The 20,185-nt window shown below is 41.0% G+C and overlaps 1 protein-coding gene across 1 annotated transcript; it reads left to right on the top strand.

The window, feature by feature from the left end:
- The first annotated feature begins 123 nt into the window (after positions 1-123).
- Positions 124-16,246, top strand: LOC133622734 (axonemal dynein light intermediate polypeptide 1-like). The gene is made up of 6 exons (XM_061985655.2): positions 124-356; positions 3,233-3,372; positions 3,433-3,602; positions 3,675-3,853; positions 15,303-15,467; positions 15,541-16,246. Exons 1-6 carry the CDS (start codon positions 276-278, stop codon positions 15,574-15,576), a joined length of 771 nt encoding a protein of 256 aa, XP_061841639.1. The 5' UTR covers positions 124-275; the 3' UTR covers positions 15,577-16,246.
- Positions 16,247-20,185: the final 3,939 nt, after the last annotated feature.

Below are 20,185 nucleotides of genomic sequence, written 5' to 3'. Positions count from 1 at the left end.
TACTAATACACAGACTTAAATGTACTTGTGTATGAAAATACCCACATCGTCACGTCAGTTAAAAAAAAACGTGTCATCAATGTCAACCGATGACGTCACGTGTTGTTGACGTGTTGTGACTTTGCAGAGGGACAATGTTGCACATTCTAATATCTAAACCCTTGCAATGCACTTTGTAGCGGCCATGTGCACGGGTAACGCCCAAAGAAGCCAGCTGTCAGGGTAAAAATGACAAGTTCGATTGGGCTTCTTTGGAGATAATTGTGTGAAGCACCATGAACGTCCCTGAAGAGACGCTCCTCAAATATGACTGCCCGGTTGTCGTTCCTAGAACCGCAGATAAAAAAACAGCAAAGGTAAGTTGTATTTATTATTGTAAATATATCACATCTATAAAGTCTATTACCACAGGGGGGCCAGATCGTCGTTTATTTTGTGCTTTCTTACCAAATGTATTGTTTGTTTCCATTTGAACTGAAAACATGTACGTAATGTACACATTTGCGTATGTTTTTAAACATTTAAAATTGATCTGCTCATGCAGCAAATGTTATGTTATTATTAGAGGTGGGAATCCATTCTGATTCTTGGAGTGACGTTTCCATTTAGAATCGATTCTCGCTTCAAACGGATTCTCGCAATGTATGTGGTATAGTAACCTTCAACCTAATCCCGATTCTTTAATGTAACCATTCTAAATTGTTTTAAAAAATAAAAATGGATTCATTTTTAAAATAATAGAAAAATAATATATATTTGTATTTCATCTGTCCTGTGCAGCCAATTCTACAGTTGATGTAGATGATCTGTATCTGCTTTAGAAAAGAGAAGTGTGGGATACTTCTCCAGTTGCCTTATTTCTATTTGACTTCATTAAATGTTTGACTAGAATTTTGGTTAACAAAACCAGTTTTGTTTAAGTAATATAGAATTTTATTACAGCTGTTTCTCTATTTCATGGAGTAAATGTAGTTCATCATAGAACTAGCATCCAATGCTATTATTTTTTTAAAATTTTAAATCGAGAATTGTTTTGAATTGAGAATCGATTCTGAATCAAATCGCTACCCCCAAGAATCTAATCGTGTGGTGCTCAAAGATTCAGAGCCCTTATAATAACTTTAAATTAGCAGTAGATGAGAAAAACAAGTTGACTTCATATGTGAATGTGCGGTAGAAAATGGATGGAGTGTGAATGTTGCGCCACATATTTTCAATGGGAGACAGGTCTGGACTACAGGCAGGCCAGTCTAGTACCCGCACTCTTTTACTATGAAGCCACGTTGATGTAACACGTGCCTTGGCATTGTCTTTCTGAAATAAGCAGGGGCGTCCATGGTAAAGTTGCTTGGATGGCAACATATGTTGCTCCAAAACCTGTATGTACCTTTCAGCTTTAATGGTGCCTTCACAGGTGTGTAAGTTAGCCATGTCTTGGGCACTAATACACCCCCATACCATCACAGATGCTGGCTTTTCAACTTTGCGCCTATTACAATCCGGATGATTCTTTTCCTCTTTGGTCCGGAGGACACGACGTCCACAGTTTCCAAAAACAATTTGAAATGTGGACTCATCAGACCACAGAACACTTTTCCACTTTGTATCAGTCCATCTTAGATGAGCTCAGGCCCAGCAAAGCCAACAGCGTTTCTGGGTGTTGTTGATAAACGGTTTTTGCCTTGCATAGGAGAGTTTTAACTTGAACTTACAGATGTAGCGACCAACTGTAGTTACTGACAGTGGGTTTCTGAAGAGTTCCTGAGCCCATGTGGTGATATCCTTTACACACTGATGTCGCTTGTTGATACAGTACAGCCTGAGGGATCGAAGGTCATGGGCTTAACTGCTTACGTGCAGTGATTTCCCCAGATTCTCTGAACCCTTTGATGATATTACGGACCGTAGATGGTGAAATCCCTAAATTCCTTGCAATAGCTGGTTGAGAAATGTTTTTCTTAAACTGTTCAACAAGTTGCTCACGCATTTGTTGACAAAGTGGTGACCCTCGCCCCATCCTTGTTTGTGAATGACTGAGCATTTCATGGAATCTACTTTTATACCCAATCATGGCACCCACCTGTTCCCAATTTGCCTGTTCACCCGTAGGATGTTCCAAATAAGTGTTTGATGAGCATTCCTCAACTTTATCAGTATTTATTGCCACCTTTCCCAACTTCTTTGTCACGTGTTGCTGGCATCAAATTCTAAAGTTAATGATTATTTGCAACAACAACAAAAAGTTTATCAGTTTGAACATCAAATATGTTGTCTTTGTAGCATATTCAACTGAATATTGGTTAAAAATGATTTGCAAATCATTGTATTCCGTTTATATTTACATCTAACACAATTTCCCAACTCATATGGAAACGGGGTTTGTAGATTCAAACATAAAATCAAAAAGAACAAACAACAAATGTAGAAACACACATTTTTACAATGAAGTTCAGGGTGCGCTGCACAGAAATAACTACAAAGATGATGGTCATGTATTTGCATCTCACCGTTTTGTTATTATATCCGTTGAGTGGATCATTAACAATGAAAGAAGATATTGTGGGTCGATACTGCATCAGTCTGCCGCCATCTGCTCCCAGCCACAACAGGAGCAGCCGAGTGCTTGCACCTGCGCTAATTGTAGTAGCGGCAGCCAATTGGGAACCAGCTGACCTGTCATCTTTAAACAGTGTCATGTGTGACGTGGGTTACACTGGAATTGCTTTTGCGACATCCAGTGGACACATTTAGAACAGCAGTTTTGTACTCAGAAAACTCATCTTGCGGGCCGGATTAAGCCTGTTGGTGGGCCGCACGATTGACACCCCTGGTCTAGACATTAGTTTTTTAGTATAACTTTGATTTTTATAAAGGCAGAGTTTGTAGTACGACTCTCTCTATTGTAGAAGCCAGTGATTCCACCTGTGCTGCTGTCCTCCATGTACGAATGTTGTTTGGAAAGACTAGAGATTGATTTTGGTCCCAGTGTTGATCCCTGGGGTGTGCCGCAAGACATATTTAGAGCTGTAGAAGCGTCTTCGTCTGGTTTTTGAATGAACACGTGTGACATATACAGTACATCCTGTTCTGTCATTCAAACAGCGTCGTTAGCAAGTATGTACATATGGGCGCCATCCATGGGGGTTAGGACCTTAGCAACTCTCCGCCTTGGCTAATGGGACAAAGCCTGCAGGAAAAAAGGGAATTAAATATCAAATTCTTATCACGACAGAGACCAAAAACTCCCTTGAAGTCCAAAACTCCGCAGCCTACGAGCAGCTCTGTGGCACGTCCTCGCAAGTCCATCACAGCCACCCTTGAAGACATCAAGCAGAAGAATGAAGACATTCTCACTCTCATGTTTGCGCCCAGGTAAAGAACATTGCTCCACAATGTCGCCAAATGTTTCTGACTATGTGCTTTTGTGGCAAGGAGATGGATGGAGGGAAACCAAGAGTGGTTTCAGAAAGTCTCCAGTGCACCGTCCACTCGAGTGGACGTGGTGAACCTGGAGGAAGAACTGGACAGGAAGTTGGTCCAGCTGCATTCCATGGAGACGGGCATCTGCCCTGTGAGAAGACACTTGTACACCCAGTGCTTTGGTAGGCGCTCTCATTCCTCCCTCAGACGCCGCAGACCTTACTTTACCTTACCTTACCCTTTTGTCTACCTAGACGAGCTGATCAGACAAGTGGTCCTCATCGGCGCTGAGAGGGGTCTCTTGTTGCTGCGGGTAAGAGATGAGATCCAAATGACCATTGCTGCCTACCAGAAGTTCTACGAGAGCAGTATGGTGTTTGGGATGAGGAAAGCTCTACACGATGAGCAGGACAAGGCGGCCTTGGAGGAGAAGGTAAGACTCAATGGAAGCTGGAAGAAAACTGGAAGGAACCATACCATACCATACCATACCATACGATCAGAGGTGGGTTAAGTACCCAAACATCCCTATGAAGGTTCTCATTCATCCAAGTCGTTGTCATCTCAGGGCGTTCAATCTTTGGCAACTGGACTGTTTGGCATCCAAGTCGTTGTCATCTCAGGGCGTTCAATCTTTGGCAACTGGACTGTTTGGTTTGTCTTGGAAGACGTTTCACCTCTCATCTGAGTAGACTTCATCACTTCATGATCATAGACTTAGATTGTTACATCTAGTCTTAGACTTAGATTGTTACATCTAGTCTTAGACTCAGATTGTTATATCTAGTCTTGGACTTAGATTGATCACATCTAGTCTTAGACTCAGATTGTTACATCTAGTCTTAGACTTAGATTGTTACATCTAGTCTTAGACTTAGATTGGTCACATATAGTCTTAGACTCAGATTGTTACATCTAGTCTTAGACTTAGATTGTTACATCTAGTCTTAGACTTAGATTGTTACATCTAGTCTTAGACTCAGATTGTTATATCTATTCTTGGACTTAGATTGATCACATCTAGTCTTAGACTCAGATTGTTACATCTAGTCTTAGACTTAGACTGTTACATCTAGTCTTAGACTTAGATTGGTCACATATAGTCTTAGACTCAGATTGTTACATCTAGTCTTAGACTTAGATTGTTACATCTAGTCTTAGACTTAGATTGGTCACATCTAGTCTTAGACTCAGATTGTTACATCTAGTTTTAGACTTAGATTGTTACATCTAGTTTTAGACTTAGAGTGGTCACATCTAGTCTTAGACTTAGATTGGTCAGATCTAGTCTTAGACTTAGATTGGTCACATCTAGTTTTAGACTTAGACGATCAGATCTAGTCCTAGACTTAGATGGTCACATCTAGTCTTGGACTTAGATTGGTCACATCTAGTCTTAGACTTAGATTGGTCACATCTAGTTTTAGACCTAGATGGTCAGATCTAGTCTTAGACATAGATGGCCAGATCTAGTCTTAGACTTAGATTGGTCACATCTAGTCTTAGACATAGATTTGTAAGATATAGTCTTAGAATTAGATAGTCAGATCTACCTTTAGACTTAGATTGGTTAGATCTAGTCTTAGACTTAAATTGGTCACATCTAGACTTAGACGGTCAGATCTAGTCTAAGGCATAGATGTCCAGATCTAGTCTTAGACTTAGCTTGGTCACATCTAGTCTTAGGCTTAGATGGTCAGATCTGGTCTTAGACTTAGATTGGTCACATCTAGTCTTAGACTTAGATGGTCAGATCTAGTCTAGACTTAGATTGGTCACATCTGGTCTAGACTTAGATTGGTCACAACTAGTCTTAGACTTAGATGGTCACATCTAGTCTTAGACAGAGATGGTCAGATCTAGTCTTAGCCTTAGATGGTCAGATCTAATCTTGGACTTAGATGGTCAGATCTAGTCTTAGACAGAGATGGTCAGATCTAGTCTTAGACTTAGATTGGTCACATCTAGTCTTAGACTTAGATTGGTCAGATCTAGTCTTAGACTTAGATTGGTCACATCTAGTCTTGGACTTAGATAGTCAGATCTAGTCTTAGACTTAGATTGGTCACATCTAGTGTTAGGCTTAGATTGGTCACAACTAGTCTTAGACTTAGATTGGTCACATCTAGTCTTAGACCTAGATTGGTCAGATCTAGTCTTAGACTTAGATAGTCAGATGTAGTCTTAGACTTAGATGGTCAGATCTAGTACAACGGTTGGTGCCAAAACCCCGTCACTTATTTATACTCCAAAAACCAGGAGGGTGTGCCTGGGCAAGGAGGGTTTCGCCCGATCGTTGTGAGAAAAAAACCCAACAACAATAAAATGAAAGGAGCAATGCTAACTCCATTGTAAGTCCATGAGCATGAACTGATGACGTCTACTCGCATGAACTGATAACGTCTACTCGCATGAACTGATGACGTCTACTCGCATGAACTGATGACGTCTACTCACATGAACTGATTAAGCCTACTCACATGAACTGATGACGTCTAATCGCATGAACTGATGACGTCTACTCGCATGAACTGATGACATCTACTCGCATGAACTGATGACGTCTACTCGCAATAACTGATGACATCTACTCGCATAAACTGATGACGTCTAATCGCATGAACTGATGACGTCTAATCGCATGAACTGATGACGTCTACTACTCGCATGAACTGATGACGTCTACTTGCATGAACTGATGACGTCTACTCGCATGAACTGATGACGTCTACTTGCATGAACTGATGACGTCTACTCCCATGAACTGATGACGTCTACTCGCATGAACTGATGACGTCTACTCACATGAACTGATGACGTCTAATCGCATGAACCGATGACGTCTACTCGCATGAACTGATGACGTCTACGCGCATGAACCGATGACGTCTAATCGCATGAACCGATGACGTCTACGCGCATGAACCGATGACGTTTACGCGCATGAACCGATGACGTCTAATCACATGAACTGATGACGTCTACTCGCCTGAACTGATGACGTCTACTCGCATGAACTGATGACGTCTAATCGCATGAACTGATGACGTCTACTCGCATGAACTGATGACGTCTACTCGCATGAACTGAATGTCTACTCGCATGAACTGATGACGTCTACTCGCATGAACTGATGACGTCTACTCGCATGAACTGATTACGTCTACTCACATGAACTGATGACGTCTACGCGCATGAACTGATGACGTCTAATCGCATGAACTGATGACGTCTACTCGCATGAACTGATGACGTCTACTCGCATGAACTGATGACGTCTACTCACATGAACTGATTACGTCTACTCACATGAACTGATGACGTCTACTCGCATGAACTGATGACGTCTACTCGCATGAACTGATGACGTCTACTCACATGAACTGATTACGTCTACTCACATGAACTGATGACGTCTAATCGCATGAACTGATGACGTCTACTCGCATGAACTGATGACGTCTACTCACATGAACTGATTACGTCTACTCACATGAACTGATGACGTCTACTCGCATGAACTGATGACGTCTACTCGCATGAACTGATGACGTCTACTCACATGAACTGATTACGTCTACTCACATGAACTGATGACGTCTAATCGCATGAACTGATGACGTCTACTCGCATGAACTGATGACGTCTAATCGCATGAACTGATGACGTCTACTCGCATGAACTGATGACGTCTACTCGCATGAACTGATGACGTCTAGTCGCGTGAACTGATGACGTCTACTCGCGTGAACTGATGACGTCTACTCGCATGAACTGATGACGTCTACTCGCATGAACTGAATGTCTACTCGCATGAACTGATGACGTCTACTCGCATGAACTGATGACATCTACTCGCATGAACTGATGACGTCTACTCACATGAACTGATGACGTCTACTCACATGAACTGATTACGTCTACTCGCATGAACTGATGACGTCTACTCGCATGAACTGATGACGTCTAATCCCATGAACTGATGACATCTACTCGCATGAACTGATGACGTCTACTCGCATGAACTGATGACGTCTACTCGCATGAACTGAATGTCTACTCGCATGAACTGATGCCGTCTACTCGCATGAACTGATGACGTCTACTCGCATGAACTGATGACGTCTAATCGCATGAACCAATGACGTCTACTCGCATGAACTGATGATGTCTACTCACATGAACTGATGACGTCTACTCGCATGAACTGATGACGTCTACGTGCATGAGATGATGACGTCTAATCGCATGAACTGATGACGTCTACTCGCATGAACTGATGACGTCTACTCGCATGAACTGAATGTCTACTCGCATGAACTGATGATGTCTAATCGCATGAACTGATGTCGTCTACTCGCATGAACCGATGACGTCTACTCGCATGAACCGATGACGTCTACTCGCATGAACTGATGACGTCTAATCGCATGAACCGATGATGTCTACTCGCATGAACTGATGACGTCTACTCCCATGAACTGATGACGTCTAATCGCATGAACTGATGACGTCTAATCGCATGAACTGATGACGTCTACTCGCATGAACCGATGACGTCTACTCGCATGAACTGATGACGTCTAATCGCATGAACTGATGACGTCTAATCGCATGAACCGATGACGTCTACTCGCATGAACTGATGACGTCTAATCGCATGAACTGATGACGTCTAATCGCATGAACTGATGACGTCTACTCGCATGAACTGATGACATCTACTCGCATGAACTGATGACGTCTACTCGCATGAACTGATGACGTCTACTCACATGAACTGATGACGTCTACGCGCATGAACTGATGACGTCTAATCGCATGAACTGATGACGTCTACTCGCATGAACTGATGACGTCTACTCGCATGAACTGATGACGTCTACTCACATGAACTGATTACGTCTACTCACATGAACTGATGACGTCTACTCGCATAAACTGATGACGTCTACTCGCATGAACTGATGACGTCTACTCACATGAACTGATTACGTCTACTCACATGAACTGATGACGTCTAATCGCATGAACTGATGACGTCTACTCGCATGAACTGATGACGTCTAATCGCATGAACTGATGACGTCTACTCGCATGAACTGATGACGTCTACTCGCATGAACTGATGACGTCTAGTCGCGTGAACTGAGGACGTCTACTCGCGTGAACTGATGACGTCTACTCGCATGAACTGATGACGTCTACTCGCATGAACTGAATGTCTACTCGCATGAACTGATGACGTCTACTCGCGTGAACTGATGACGTCTACTCGCATGAACTGATGACGTCTACTCACATGAACTGATTACGTCTACTCACATGAACTGATGACGTCTACTCGCATGAACTGATGACGTCTACTCGCATGAACTGATGACGTCTAATCCCATGAACTGATTACGTCTACTCACATGAACTGATGACGTCTACTCGCATGAACTGATGACGTCTAATCGCATGAACTGATGACGTCTAATCGCATGAACTGATGACGTCTACTCGCATGAACTGATGACGTCTACTCGCATGAACTGATGACGTCTACTCACATGAACTGATGACGTCTACGCGCATGAACTGATGACGTCTAATCGCATGAACTGATGACGTCTAATCGCATGAACTGATGACGTCTACTCGCATGAACTGATGACGTCTACTCACATGAACTGATTACGTCTACTCACATGAACTGATTACGTCTACTCACATGAACTGATGACGTCTACTCGCATAAACTGATGACGTCTACTCGCATGAACTGATGACGTCTACTCACATGAACTGATTACGTCTACTCACATGAACTGATGACGTCTAATCGCATGAACTGATGACGTCTACTCGCATGAACTGATGACGTCTAATCGCATGAACTGATGACGTCTACTCGCATGAACTGATGACGTCTACTCGCATGAACTGATGACGTCTAGTCGCGTGAACTGAGGACGTCTACTCGCGTGAACTGATGACGTCTACTCGCATGAACTGATGACGTCTAATCGCATGAACCGATGATGTCTACTCGCATGAACTGATGACGTCTACTCGCATGAACCGATGACGTCTACTCGCATGAACTGATGACGTCTAATCGCATGAACTGATGACGTCTAATCGCATGAACCGATGACGTCTACTCGCATGAACTGATGACGTCTAATCGCATGAACTGATGACGTCTAATCGCATGAACTGATGACGTCTACTCGCATGAACTGATGACATCTACTCGCATGAACTGATGACGTCTACTCGCATGAACTGATGACGTCTAATCGCATGAACTGATGACGTCTAATCGCATGAACCGATGACGTTTACTCGCATGAGCGGGGAAAGGTCTTCCAAAACAAACCAAGCAGTCCAGGTGCCAACACCCTGAAAAGTACCCAAACATTGTACTCAAGTAAGAGTGCCATCACTTCAGAATAATGTGCCTCAAGTCCAAGTAAAAAGTAGTCATCAAAATAATGACTTGAGTAAGTAATTATTCTGTGAAAAAACTACTCAAGTATTGAGTAAATTATGAGTAACTTCTGATTGATTTAGTAGTTATTTTGAACAAGTCTTGGACTGCAATTGTAGTTGGTGTGTGTGTGAGTGTGTGTGTGTGTGTGTGTGTGTGTGTGTGTGTGTGTATGTGTGTGTGTGTGTGCAGTAGAAATGTTCACTTTTCAACTTACAGGAATTCTACTTCCAACCAGAGAAAACATCCATCCATCCATTTTCTACCGCTTATTTCCTTCGGGGTCGCGGGGGGCGCTGGAGCCTATCTCAGCTACAATCGGGCGGAAGGCGGGGTACACCCTGGACAAGTCGCCACCTCATCGCAGGGCCAACACAGATAGACAGACAACATTCACACTCACATTCACACACTCGGGCCAATTTAGTGTTGCCAATCAACCTATCCCCAGGTGCATGTCTTTGGAGGAGGGAGGAAGCCGGAGTACCCGGAGGGAACCCACGCAGTCACGGACAGAGAAAACATGTTGAAGTCAATTGTACAAAATTGTGCAAAACATCAAATTCATGTAGAATTGACTTCAACATGTTTTCTCTGGTTGGAAGTAGAATTCCTGTAAGTTGAAAAGTGAACATTTCTACTGACACACATGATGATTGATATAAATGCTCTTTTCATGAGTTTCAAAGTAGTCATTGAAGATTTATTTTGCCATCTTGTCTGACGTCACTTTTTACACTCAGTACGTTTCTCTGCACTAAATGAGTCTGACTTGTCAAATACTTCAGTTTCTTCTATTTTCACAGTGAAGTTGTAGTTTCTTACCTGTAATGTGAGCGATGGCCACATGCAGTGTGTCTCTCCTACACTAGGGGGCCACTGTGGTCAATAATAAAGTATGACTGGATGTAAAGAGCATACTTGCCAACCCTCTCGGATTTCCCGGGAGACTTCCGAAATTCAGCGCCTCTCCCGAAAACCTCCCGGGACAAATTCTCTCCCGAAAATCTCCCGAAATTCAGGCGGAGCTGGAAGCCACGCTCCCTCCAGCTCCATGCGGACCCGAGTGACGTGTCAACAGCCTGTATTCACGTCCGCTTTCCCACAATATAAACAGGTGCCTGCCCAAACACGTTATAACTGTAGAATGATGGAGGGCGAGTTCTTGGTTTCTTATGTGGGTTTATTGTTAGGCAGTTTCATTAACGTTCTCCCAGCGCGGCAACAACACACAACAACAGCAGTCATGTTTTATTCTACCGTAAAGCAGTTCGTCTGCCGTAAACAGCAATGTCGTTGTAATATATTGAGTTGGAGGCAATAACCAGGCGAGGTGATGAAGTACGTCTCTTTACTGTAGACTTCAGAAGAGACTCACACACTTGACGTCAGGTGCGCAACACCACGTAAATCGTTGGCCAACCAAAAAGTAACCCCAGTACGCTATAGCCAACATTCACCAGGAGATGGCAACAGACAAACATAGATCACTCTATTACATTCCTACAAAACTGTACTTAAGTCACATTCTTTTTTTTTTTTTTTTTTTTAGTACTGAACTCTTAACCCTCATTTGTAAACAATAACATGCTTATTATACAAACAGTATTTGTACACCTTTAACACAGATTTTTATACTGTCTTCAGAGATTCCGTTTTTTTGGTGGTACTCGAAACCTTTCTGGGTACCTGCGAAAGGGTGTTCAGCATGGTTAGAAAAATAGTGACAGAGAATAGAACAAAGATGGACAATTCAACCCTTAACTCAACAATGAGTAGATGAGTGTTATGTGTGTGTATATGTGTAAATAAATGAACACTGAAATTCAAGTATATATATATATATATATATATATATATATATATATATATATATATATAATAAAATACATATATATATAGCTAGAATTCACTGAAAGTCAAGTATGTCATATATATATATATATATATATATATATATATGACTATATATATGACTATATATATATATATATATATATATATATATATATATATATATATATATATATATATATATATATATATATATATATATATATATATGACATACTTGACTAGGTGAATTCTAGCTGTAAATATACTCCTCCCCTCTTAGCCACGCCCCCAACCACGCCCCCGCCCCACCCCGACCACCTGCCATCTCAGCATCCTGGGGTTCCAGACCAACACTACCAAGCTGGAACATCACACTACCAAGTTATTTTCATTGGTGAGGGGAAAATTCCAAATATTGATTATAGTCACTAGCAAAGCAAGGGGGTGTGGCAGGCCTATTCAATGAAGAGGGCCACAGAATCAAGAGCCCTGCAGGCTCTCAGGGGCCAGACAACAAAATGTTTCCTCCGCAGGTTCTATTCCTTTGAGACTGCGTTTACTTATTTAGTCCGTAAACACATCAGCTTTCACACTGCTCGTCAAATTCATTATTCTGCCCTCGCTGCTCGTTTCCAGCCTGTGCAGCTGGACAGATAGTTAACAGCATGAAGAAGCAGAAGATAAGTGTTGCTGATGATTGACATTTCTTCTTTGGAATTATTAGTCTTCCTCAGTTTTATTTCCTTATACGTCTTCCTTTATTTTAGGTTTGTAAGACTGAACATATAAAGAAAGTATAACGCATATTGTGTATTTTACACAATCTCCATTGTTACATAAATAGAATAGAAGGTAACATTAACATTAACGCAATTAAACCTAAGGTGTAGTTTTAATCCCCTCTGCTGGCCAAATTTAGCGCTGCATGTATTTAACCAGTTTTGATCGCTAAAAGTTAAACAAAAACAACACGACCACGAATACAAAAGACGTCACAAAGTTAGCTATTTCAATCAATCAAAGTTTACTTACATAGCCCTAAATCACGAGTGTCTCAAAGGGCTGCACAAGCCACAACAACATCCTTATTATATTTATATTCACATATATATATATATATATATATATATATATATATATATATATATATATATATATATATGTATATATATATATATATATATATATGTATATATATATATATATATATATATTAATATATATATATATATATATATATATATACATATATATATATATATATATATATATATATATATATATATATATATATATATATATATATATATATATATATTAGAGATGCGCGGATAGGCAAATATTTCATCCGCAACCGCATCAGAAAGTCGTCAACCATCCGCCATCCACCCGATGTAACGTTTGATCACAACTGCATCCGCCCGCCATCCGCCCTAATATAGACGATGCAAGGCATTAGTGAGGCACCTGCCAACTACTCCGGTTTTCCCGTAATTCGTACGGTTTTCATCAACCTATTCCGGGTTACGGGTGCAGTGATAAAAAATACGTTTTTTCTTTAATTTAAAAAAAAAAGGGTGAAAACTACGCGAATTGCACCTTGTGCAGACAAGATTTTTCGATCGGACACGGAGGAATTAGCGATGTAAAAGACCACGTTGGGACAAAAAAACACAAGTCTAATGCCGTTGCTAGCGATACAAGTGGAAAACTTTCAACGTTTTTCGTCGCCCAAACAGATTCTTTGGATGTGATAAATGCCGAAGTTTTATTTACGGAGGCAATAATTGAGCATGGACTTCCAATCGCACTGGCTGATCACATGGGACAGTTACATGTTTGTAATGCAACCTTTAAAAATCATTACGCGGTGATCGCGGTCCCAAAAATAAACTTTTCTTGCATGATAATGTCCAGAAAAATTCGCTTTATATTACTATAGAGTCCTTTTAACGAATGAGTTTGATGGTTTATCACAAACCTTAAATGAAAGAAGTCCTTTCTTCTCCTGCACCTGCATGCACTTTGGCCTTGCTTCCTGTGTGGTGCGCAATCCTGTCGGCTGTATTTCACAGCACGACATACTGTTAAAAGTGTTTATACTATTTATGCTTTCAAGTCCAAGTTGAAGAAATCTTGTTAAATGTTGACAGCATAACTACCAAAATACAGAAGTATGTCCTTAATATTTTTGCAGTGCTATTTCTGTTGAAAAGTTAAAATGATTACATTAGAGATGTGATGTGCCACTTTTCAAAGTGTCTGATGGCTTAAATTAATTTTCATTAATTTTTCATATTTTGAATTCTTTTGAAAGGCTTACAAAAAAACTACATTTGAATTGTAATTCCATGCTATTGACAGGGCTATTAATTTTAATGAAGTTAGCTTACCATGTTTACAGTATGATAATTGTGATAGAAATGTGAATTTCGGGGGGTGGCGGGCAGGTAAGCTGCTTACCTGCTGCGCGTGACGCCGGCCGCGGCGAAGGCGGACGAGGCGGGGTGTCGGTGCGGTGGGCGCGGTAGTGACCCTGGACATGCGTCGGGCCCTTCTCGCGGATCGCCTCAGCTACGGCTCCCGGTGGGGCCCTCTCGGGGGAAGGGGCCTCGGTCCCGGACACCGGCGAGGCGTCCCTTCTCCGCTCCGTAAAACTTTTTTTTTCTTCTGTTGTGGCATATGCAGCAGGTGCCTGCTCGTTTTTCGTATGTGGGTAACAACATTTAACTATGTGTATATATTTCCGAATTGGTTTAACTGCCACCCGCAAAAAAAATAAAAAAAAAAAAAAATAAATAAAAAATCTAATTGATCTTATTTTTTTAAATTTCATCCGCCCGATCCGCGGATAATCCGCGGACTCCGCGGTTGTGCCCGCAAACCGCGCATCTCTAATATATATATATATATATATATATATATATATATATATATATATATATATATATATATATATGATTTATTTTTTTTCCCAATAAATTCATACTTTGTTGTCCAGTTGCTGTTAAAAGTCAGATTTTTGCGATTTATTTTGACTTTTTTCATGGTCGATAGCGCCATCTTCTACTCACCCACTGCTGCTTCATTGTGACACATATGCCTCTTTGTTGCTTCCTGCCGGGTGGCGGGTGTACTGCAGTTCATTGTGACACATATGCTTCGTTGTTGTCCCCTGCCGGATGGCGGGTGTACTGCAGCCATGATTAACCCCCAGTTGACAAATCCTGGAATATGGAATGTTTGCAATGAAAACAATAAAAAGAAAAGTATAGTGAATATTTCATAAAAATTCCCACTAATACTGTAATATTGCTGTGATTTTCATCCACATCTTATAACTGCGACCATGATTGTTTCTTTGATAACAAAAAAAATAACTATTTTAAAAAATGGATAATAACAAGCCAGTCGTTTGAACGGCTCCTGAAGAGCAGAGTCCCATCAAAGAGCCACAAACCCCGCCTCCTGCGTGAGCCTCACTCCCCCCGACTTCGTACAACCAAATGACCCCTGGGGGCCTGACCTTGAGTGTGACTTTGACAGTGGATTGTCTGCTCTGCTGTAGATTTGTGATTTGGAGAACTTAAAAGAGGAGCTGGTGGAGCGACTGAAGCAGCAAAAAGGTAAACGTATAGAATTGGCAAAAACGTCGGTGGAAAAAAAGCAAGTACAGGAAAGTGAGCACACGGAGCAGATTCAGCTGCTGAGGAAAACCAACCAGCAGCTCAAGGTGAGGCCTCAGGGCCACGGAAAATATGCTCTTTGGGCTCTATGTCACTCATCCTCGGTCCTTTCACTTGTAGGTGCAGCTGGAAGGGGCCCTCACAGCAAAGAAATAACAACATCTACTTTAAAAGTCTGGGATTGCCATCACCGTCAAATTCAAACCAATTGGCTTCAACAGATGAAGTTAGAGAGAGGACAGACTTTTGTGACGTTTATTATTTGACACTGTAAAGCAACATTTACCTCATTCCTTCTTCTCTTTGGCATTTATCTTGTGTAAAGTGACCTGCACAATTATTTAAAGTGACCTGCACAATTATTTAAAGTGACCTGCACAATGATTTAAAGTGACCTGCACAATTATTTAAAGTGACCTGCACAATGATTTAATGTGATCTATAGAATGATTGCACTTAATGCAAACTTGATTCAGTCAATACCTTTTCAGTACTAGGCCCACAATCATTTGTTGTTGTTTGCTATTTTCTCCCCACACATTCACACACTCACTGTTGTTGTTTGCTATTTTCTCCCCACACACATTGTTGTTGTTTACTATTTTCTCCCCACACATTGTTCTTTGGTATTTTCTACCCGCACACATTGTTGTTGTTTGCTATTTTCTCCCCACACATTCACACACACACATTGTTGTTTGCTATTTTCTCCCCCAACATTCACACACACATTGTTGTTTGCTATTTTCTCCCCACACATTGTTTGCTATTTTCTCCCCACACATTGTTGTTTGCTATTTCCTCCCCATACACATTGTTGTTGTTTGCTATTTTCTCTCCACACATTCACACACACATTGTTGTTTGCTATTTTCTCCCCACACACATTGTTGTTGTTTGCTATTTTCTCCCCACACACATTGTTGTTGTTTGCTATTTTCTCCCCACACACATTGTTGTTGTTTGCTATTTTCTCCCTCAACATTCACAAACATTGTTGTTTGCTATTTTCTCCACACATATTGTTGTTTGCTACTTTCTCCCCACACATTCACACACACATTGTTGTTGTTTGCTATTTTCTCCCCACACATATTGTTGTTGTTTGCTATTTTCTCCCCACACACATTATTGTTGTTTGCTATTTTCTCCCTCAACATTCACACACATTGTTGTTTGCTATTTTCTCCCCACACACATTGTTGTTGTTTGCTATTTTCTCCCCCCACACATTGTTGTTGTTTGCTATTTTCTCCCCACACACATTGTTGTTGTTTGCTATTTTGTCCCTCAACATTCACACACATTGTTGTTTGCTATTTTCTCTCCACACACATTGTTGTTGTTTGCTATTTTCTCCCCACACACATTGTTGTTGTTGGCTATTTTCTCCCCACACACATTGTTGTTGTTTGCTATTTTCTCCCCACACATTGTTGTTGTTTGCTACTTTCTCCCCACACATTCACACACACATTGTTGTTGTTTGCTATTTTCTCCCCATTGTTGTTTGCTATTTTCTCCCCACACACATTGTTGTTTGCCATTTTCTCCCCACGCATTCACACACACATTGCTGTTGTTTGCTATTTTCTCCCCACACACATTGTTGTTTGCCATTTTCTCCCCACACATTCACACACACATTGTTGTTGTTTGCTATTTTCTCCCCATTGTTGTTTGCTATTTTCTCCCCACACACATTGTTGTTTGCCATTTTCTCCCCGCGCATTCACACACACATTGCTGTTGTTTGCTATTTTCTCCCCACACACATTGTTGTTTGCCATTTTCTCCCCACGCATTCACACACACATTGCTGTTGTTTGCTATTTTCTCCCCACACACATTGTTGTTTGCCATTTTCTCCCCACACATTCACACACACATTGTTGTTGTTTGCTATTTTCTCCCCACACATATTGTTGTTGTTTGCTATTTTCTCCCCACACACATTATTGTTGTTTGCTATTTTCTCCCTCAACATTCACACACATTGTTGTTTGCTATTTTCTCCCCACACACATTGTTGTTGTTTGCTATTTTCTCCCCCCACACATTGTTGTTGTTTGCTATTTTCTCCCCACACACATTGTTGTTGTTTGCTATTTTGTCCCTCAACATTCACACACATTGTTGTTTGCTATTTTCTCCCCACACACATTGTTGTTGTTTGCTATTTTCTCCCCACACACATTGTTGTTGTTGGCTATTTTCTCCCCACACACATTGTTGTTGTTTGCTATTTTCTCCCCACACATTGTTGTTGTTTGCTACTTTCTCCCCACACATTCACACACACATTGTTGTTGTTTGCTATTTTCTCCCCATTGTTGTTTGCTATTTTCTCCCCACACACATTGTTGTTTGCCATTTTCTCCCCACGCATTCACACACACATTGCTGTTGTTTGCTATTTTCTCCCCACACACATTGTTGTTTGCCATTTTCTCCCCACACATTCACACACACATTGTTGTTGTTTGCTACTTTCTCCCCCACACATTGTTTGCTATTTTCTCCCCACACATTGTTTGCTATTTTCTCCCCACACACATCGTTGTTTGCTATTTTCTCCCCACACACATCGTTGTTGTTTGCTATTTTCTCCCCACACATTCACACACACATTGTTGTTTGCTATTTTCTCCCCCCAACATTCACATACACATTGTTGTTGTTTGCTATTTTCTCCCCCAACATTCACATACACATTGTTTGCTATTTTCTGCCCACACATTGTTGTTGTTTGCTATTTTCTCCCCACACACATCGTTGTTTGCTATTTTCTCCCCACACACATCGTTGTTGTTTGCTATTTTCTCCCCACACATTGTTGTTGTTTGCTACTTTCTCCCCACACATTCACACACACATTGTTGTTGTTTGCTATTTTCTCCCCATTGTTGTTTGCTATTTTCTCCCCACACACATTGTTGTTTGCCATTTTCTCCCCACGCATTCACACACACATTGCTGTTGTTTGCTATTTTCTCCCCACACACATTGTTGTTTGCCATTTTCTCCCCACACATTCACACACACATTGTTGTTGTTTGCTACTTTCTCCCCCACACATTGTTTGCTATTTTCTCCCCACACATTGTTTGCTATTTTCTCCCCACACACATCGTTGTTTGCTATTTTCTCCCCACACACATCGTTGTTGTTTGCTATTTTCTCCCCACACATTCACACACACATTGTTGTTTGCTATTTTCTCCCCCCAACATTCACATACACATTGTTGTTGTTTGCTATTTTCTCCCCCAACATTCACATACACATTGTTTGCTATTTTCTGCCCACACATTGTTGTTGTTTGCTATTTTCTCCCCACACACATCGTTGTTTGCTATTTTCTCCCCACACACATCGTTGTTGTTTGCTATTTTCTCCCCACACATTCACACACACATTGTTGTTTGCTATTTTCTCCCCCCAACATTCACATACACATTGTTGTTGTTTGCTATTTTCTCCCCCAACATTCACATACACATTGTTTGCTATTTTCTGCCCACACATTGTTGTTGTTTGCTATTTTCTCCCCACACACATCGTTGTTTGCTATTTTCTCCCCACACACATCGTTGTTGTTTGCTATTTTCTCCCCACACATTCACACACACATTGTTGTTTGCTATTTTCTCCCCCAACATTCACATACACATTGTTGTTGTTTGCTATTTTCTCCCCCAACATTCACATACACATTGTTTGCTATTTTCTGCCCACACATTGTTGTTGTTTGCTCTTTTCTCCCCACACATTCACACACATGAACCAACCTCGTCAACAGTCAAGGCAAATTCATTCTGTCCATTCGATGTCGTATTTTCCTGGATGTTGAGCGCTAAAAACAATACAGTTGCTTGGCAACAAAAGGGGGTGTGGCATACATTTTGAATGTATAGTACCATTTTTAATTCGTGAGTACTTTATTATCAGCACTAAACCCTGAGTGCAGAAAACAAGACGTGAGTCAACAGCAGGTTTTAATACAACAATACATCCAGGGCAAACAGAAGAAATGACAACAATTTCAATCCCATAGTCAGAACAATATCTTCCACACTATTGCAGAAGCATGTTTTTCCAATGCTGGACTTTGAATATACTGTTTATATCTTGCTGAGAAGTCAACTTGCTAAATATTCATAGATTGGGTTGAAAGAGTAAAAAGTATAAACAAATGTCTCCAGGAAACTATTATTTATAGTGGACTTTGATGAAATCCACTCTGTTCATTTATTATGCAGTCATGGATGGAGTCAATGTACCGTATTTTCTGCACTATAAAGCGCACCGGATTATTAGCCGCACCTTCAATGAATTACATATTTCATAACTTTGTCCACCAATAAGCCGCCCCGGACTATAAGCCGCGCCTACGCTGCGCTAAAGTGAATGTCAAAAAAACAGTCAGATAGTTCAGTCAAACTTTAATAATATATTGAAAACCAGCGTTCTAACAACTCTGTCCCAAAATGTACAAATGTGCAATCACAAACATAGTAAAATTCAAAATGGTGTAGAGCAATAGCAACATAATGTTGCTCGAACGTTAATGTCACAACACACAAAATAAACATAGCGCTCACTTTCTGAAGTTATTCTTCATTCGTAAATCCTTCGAATTCTTCGTCTTCGGTGTCCGAATTGAAAAGTTGCGCAAGCGTGGGTTCCAAAATGGCCGGCTCCGTCTCTTCGAAGTCATCGGAGTCAGTGTCGCTGTTGTTGTCCAGTAGTTCTGTGAATCCTG

This window comes from Nerophis lumbriciformis, linkage group LG23 (assembly GCF_033978685.3).
Source record: "Nerophis lumbriciformis linkage group LG23, RoL_Nlum_v2.1, whole genome shotgun sequence".
NCBI classification, from domain to species: domain Eukaryota; kingdom Metazoa; phylum Chordata; class Actinopteri; order Syngnathiformes; family Syngnathidae; genus Nerophis; species Nerophis lumbriciformis.
Note: the sequence above shows the minus strand (reverse complement) of the source record. Positions and strands in the feature narration are given on the sequence as shown.

What these genes read in the sequence shown, in the direction of transcription:
- LOC133622734 (XM_061985655.2), top strand. Translation starts at nt 276, where the DNA reads ATGAACGTCCCTGAAGAGACGCTCCTCAAATATGACTGCCCGGTTGTC. An exon ending in ACTCTCATGTTTGCGCCCAG is followed by an intron (nt 3,373 to 3,432) that starts GTAAAGAACATT and finishes TTTTGTGGCAAG; the next exon opens with GAGATGGATGGAGGGAAACC. An exon ending in AGGCGGCCTTGGAGGAGAAG is followed by an intron (nt 3,854 to 15,302) that starts GTAAGACTCAAT and finishes GCTCTGCTGTAG; the next exon opens with ATTTGTGATTTGGAGAACTT.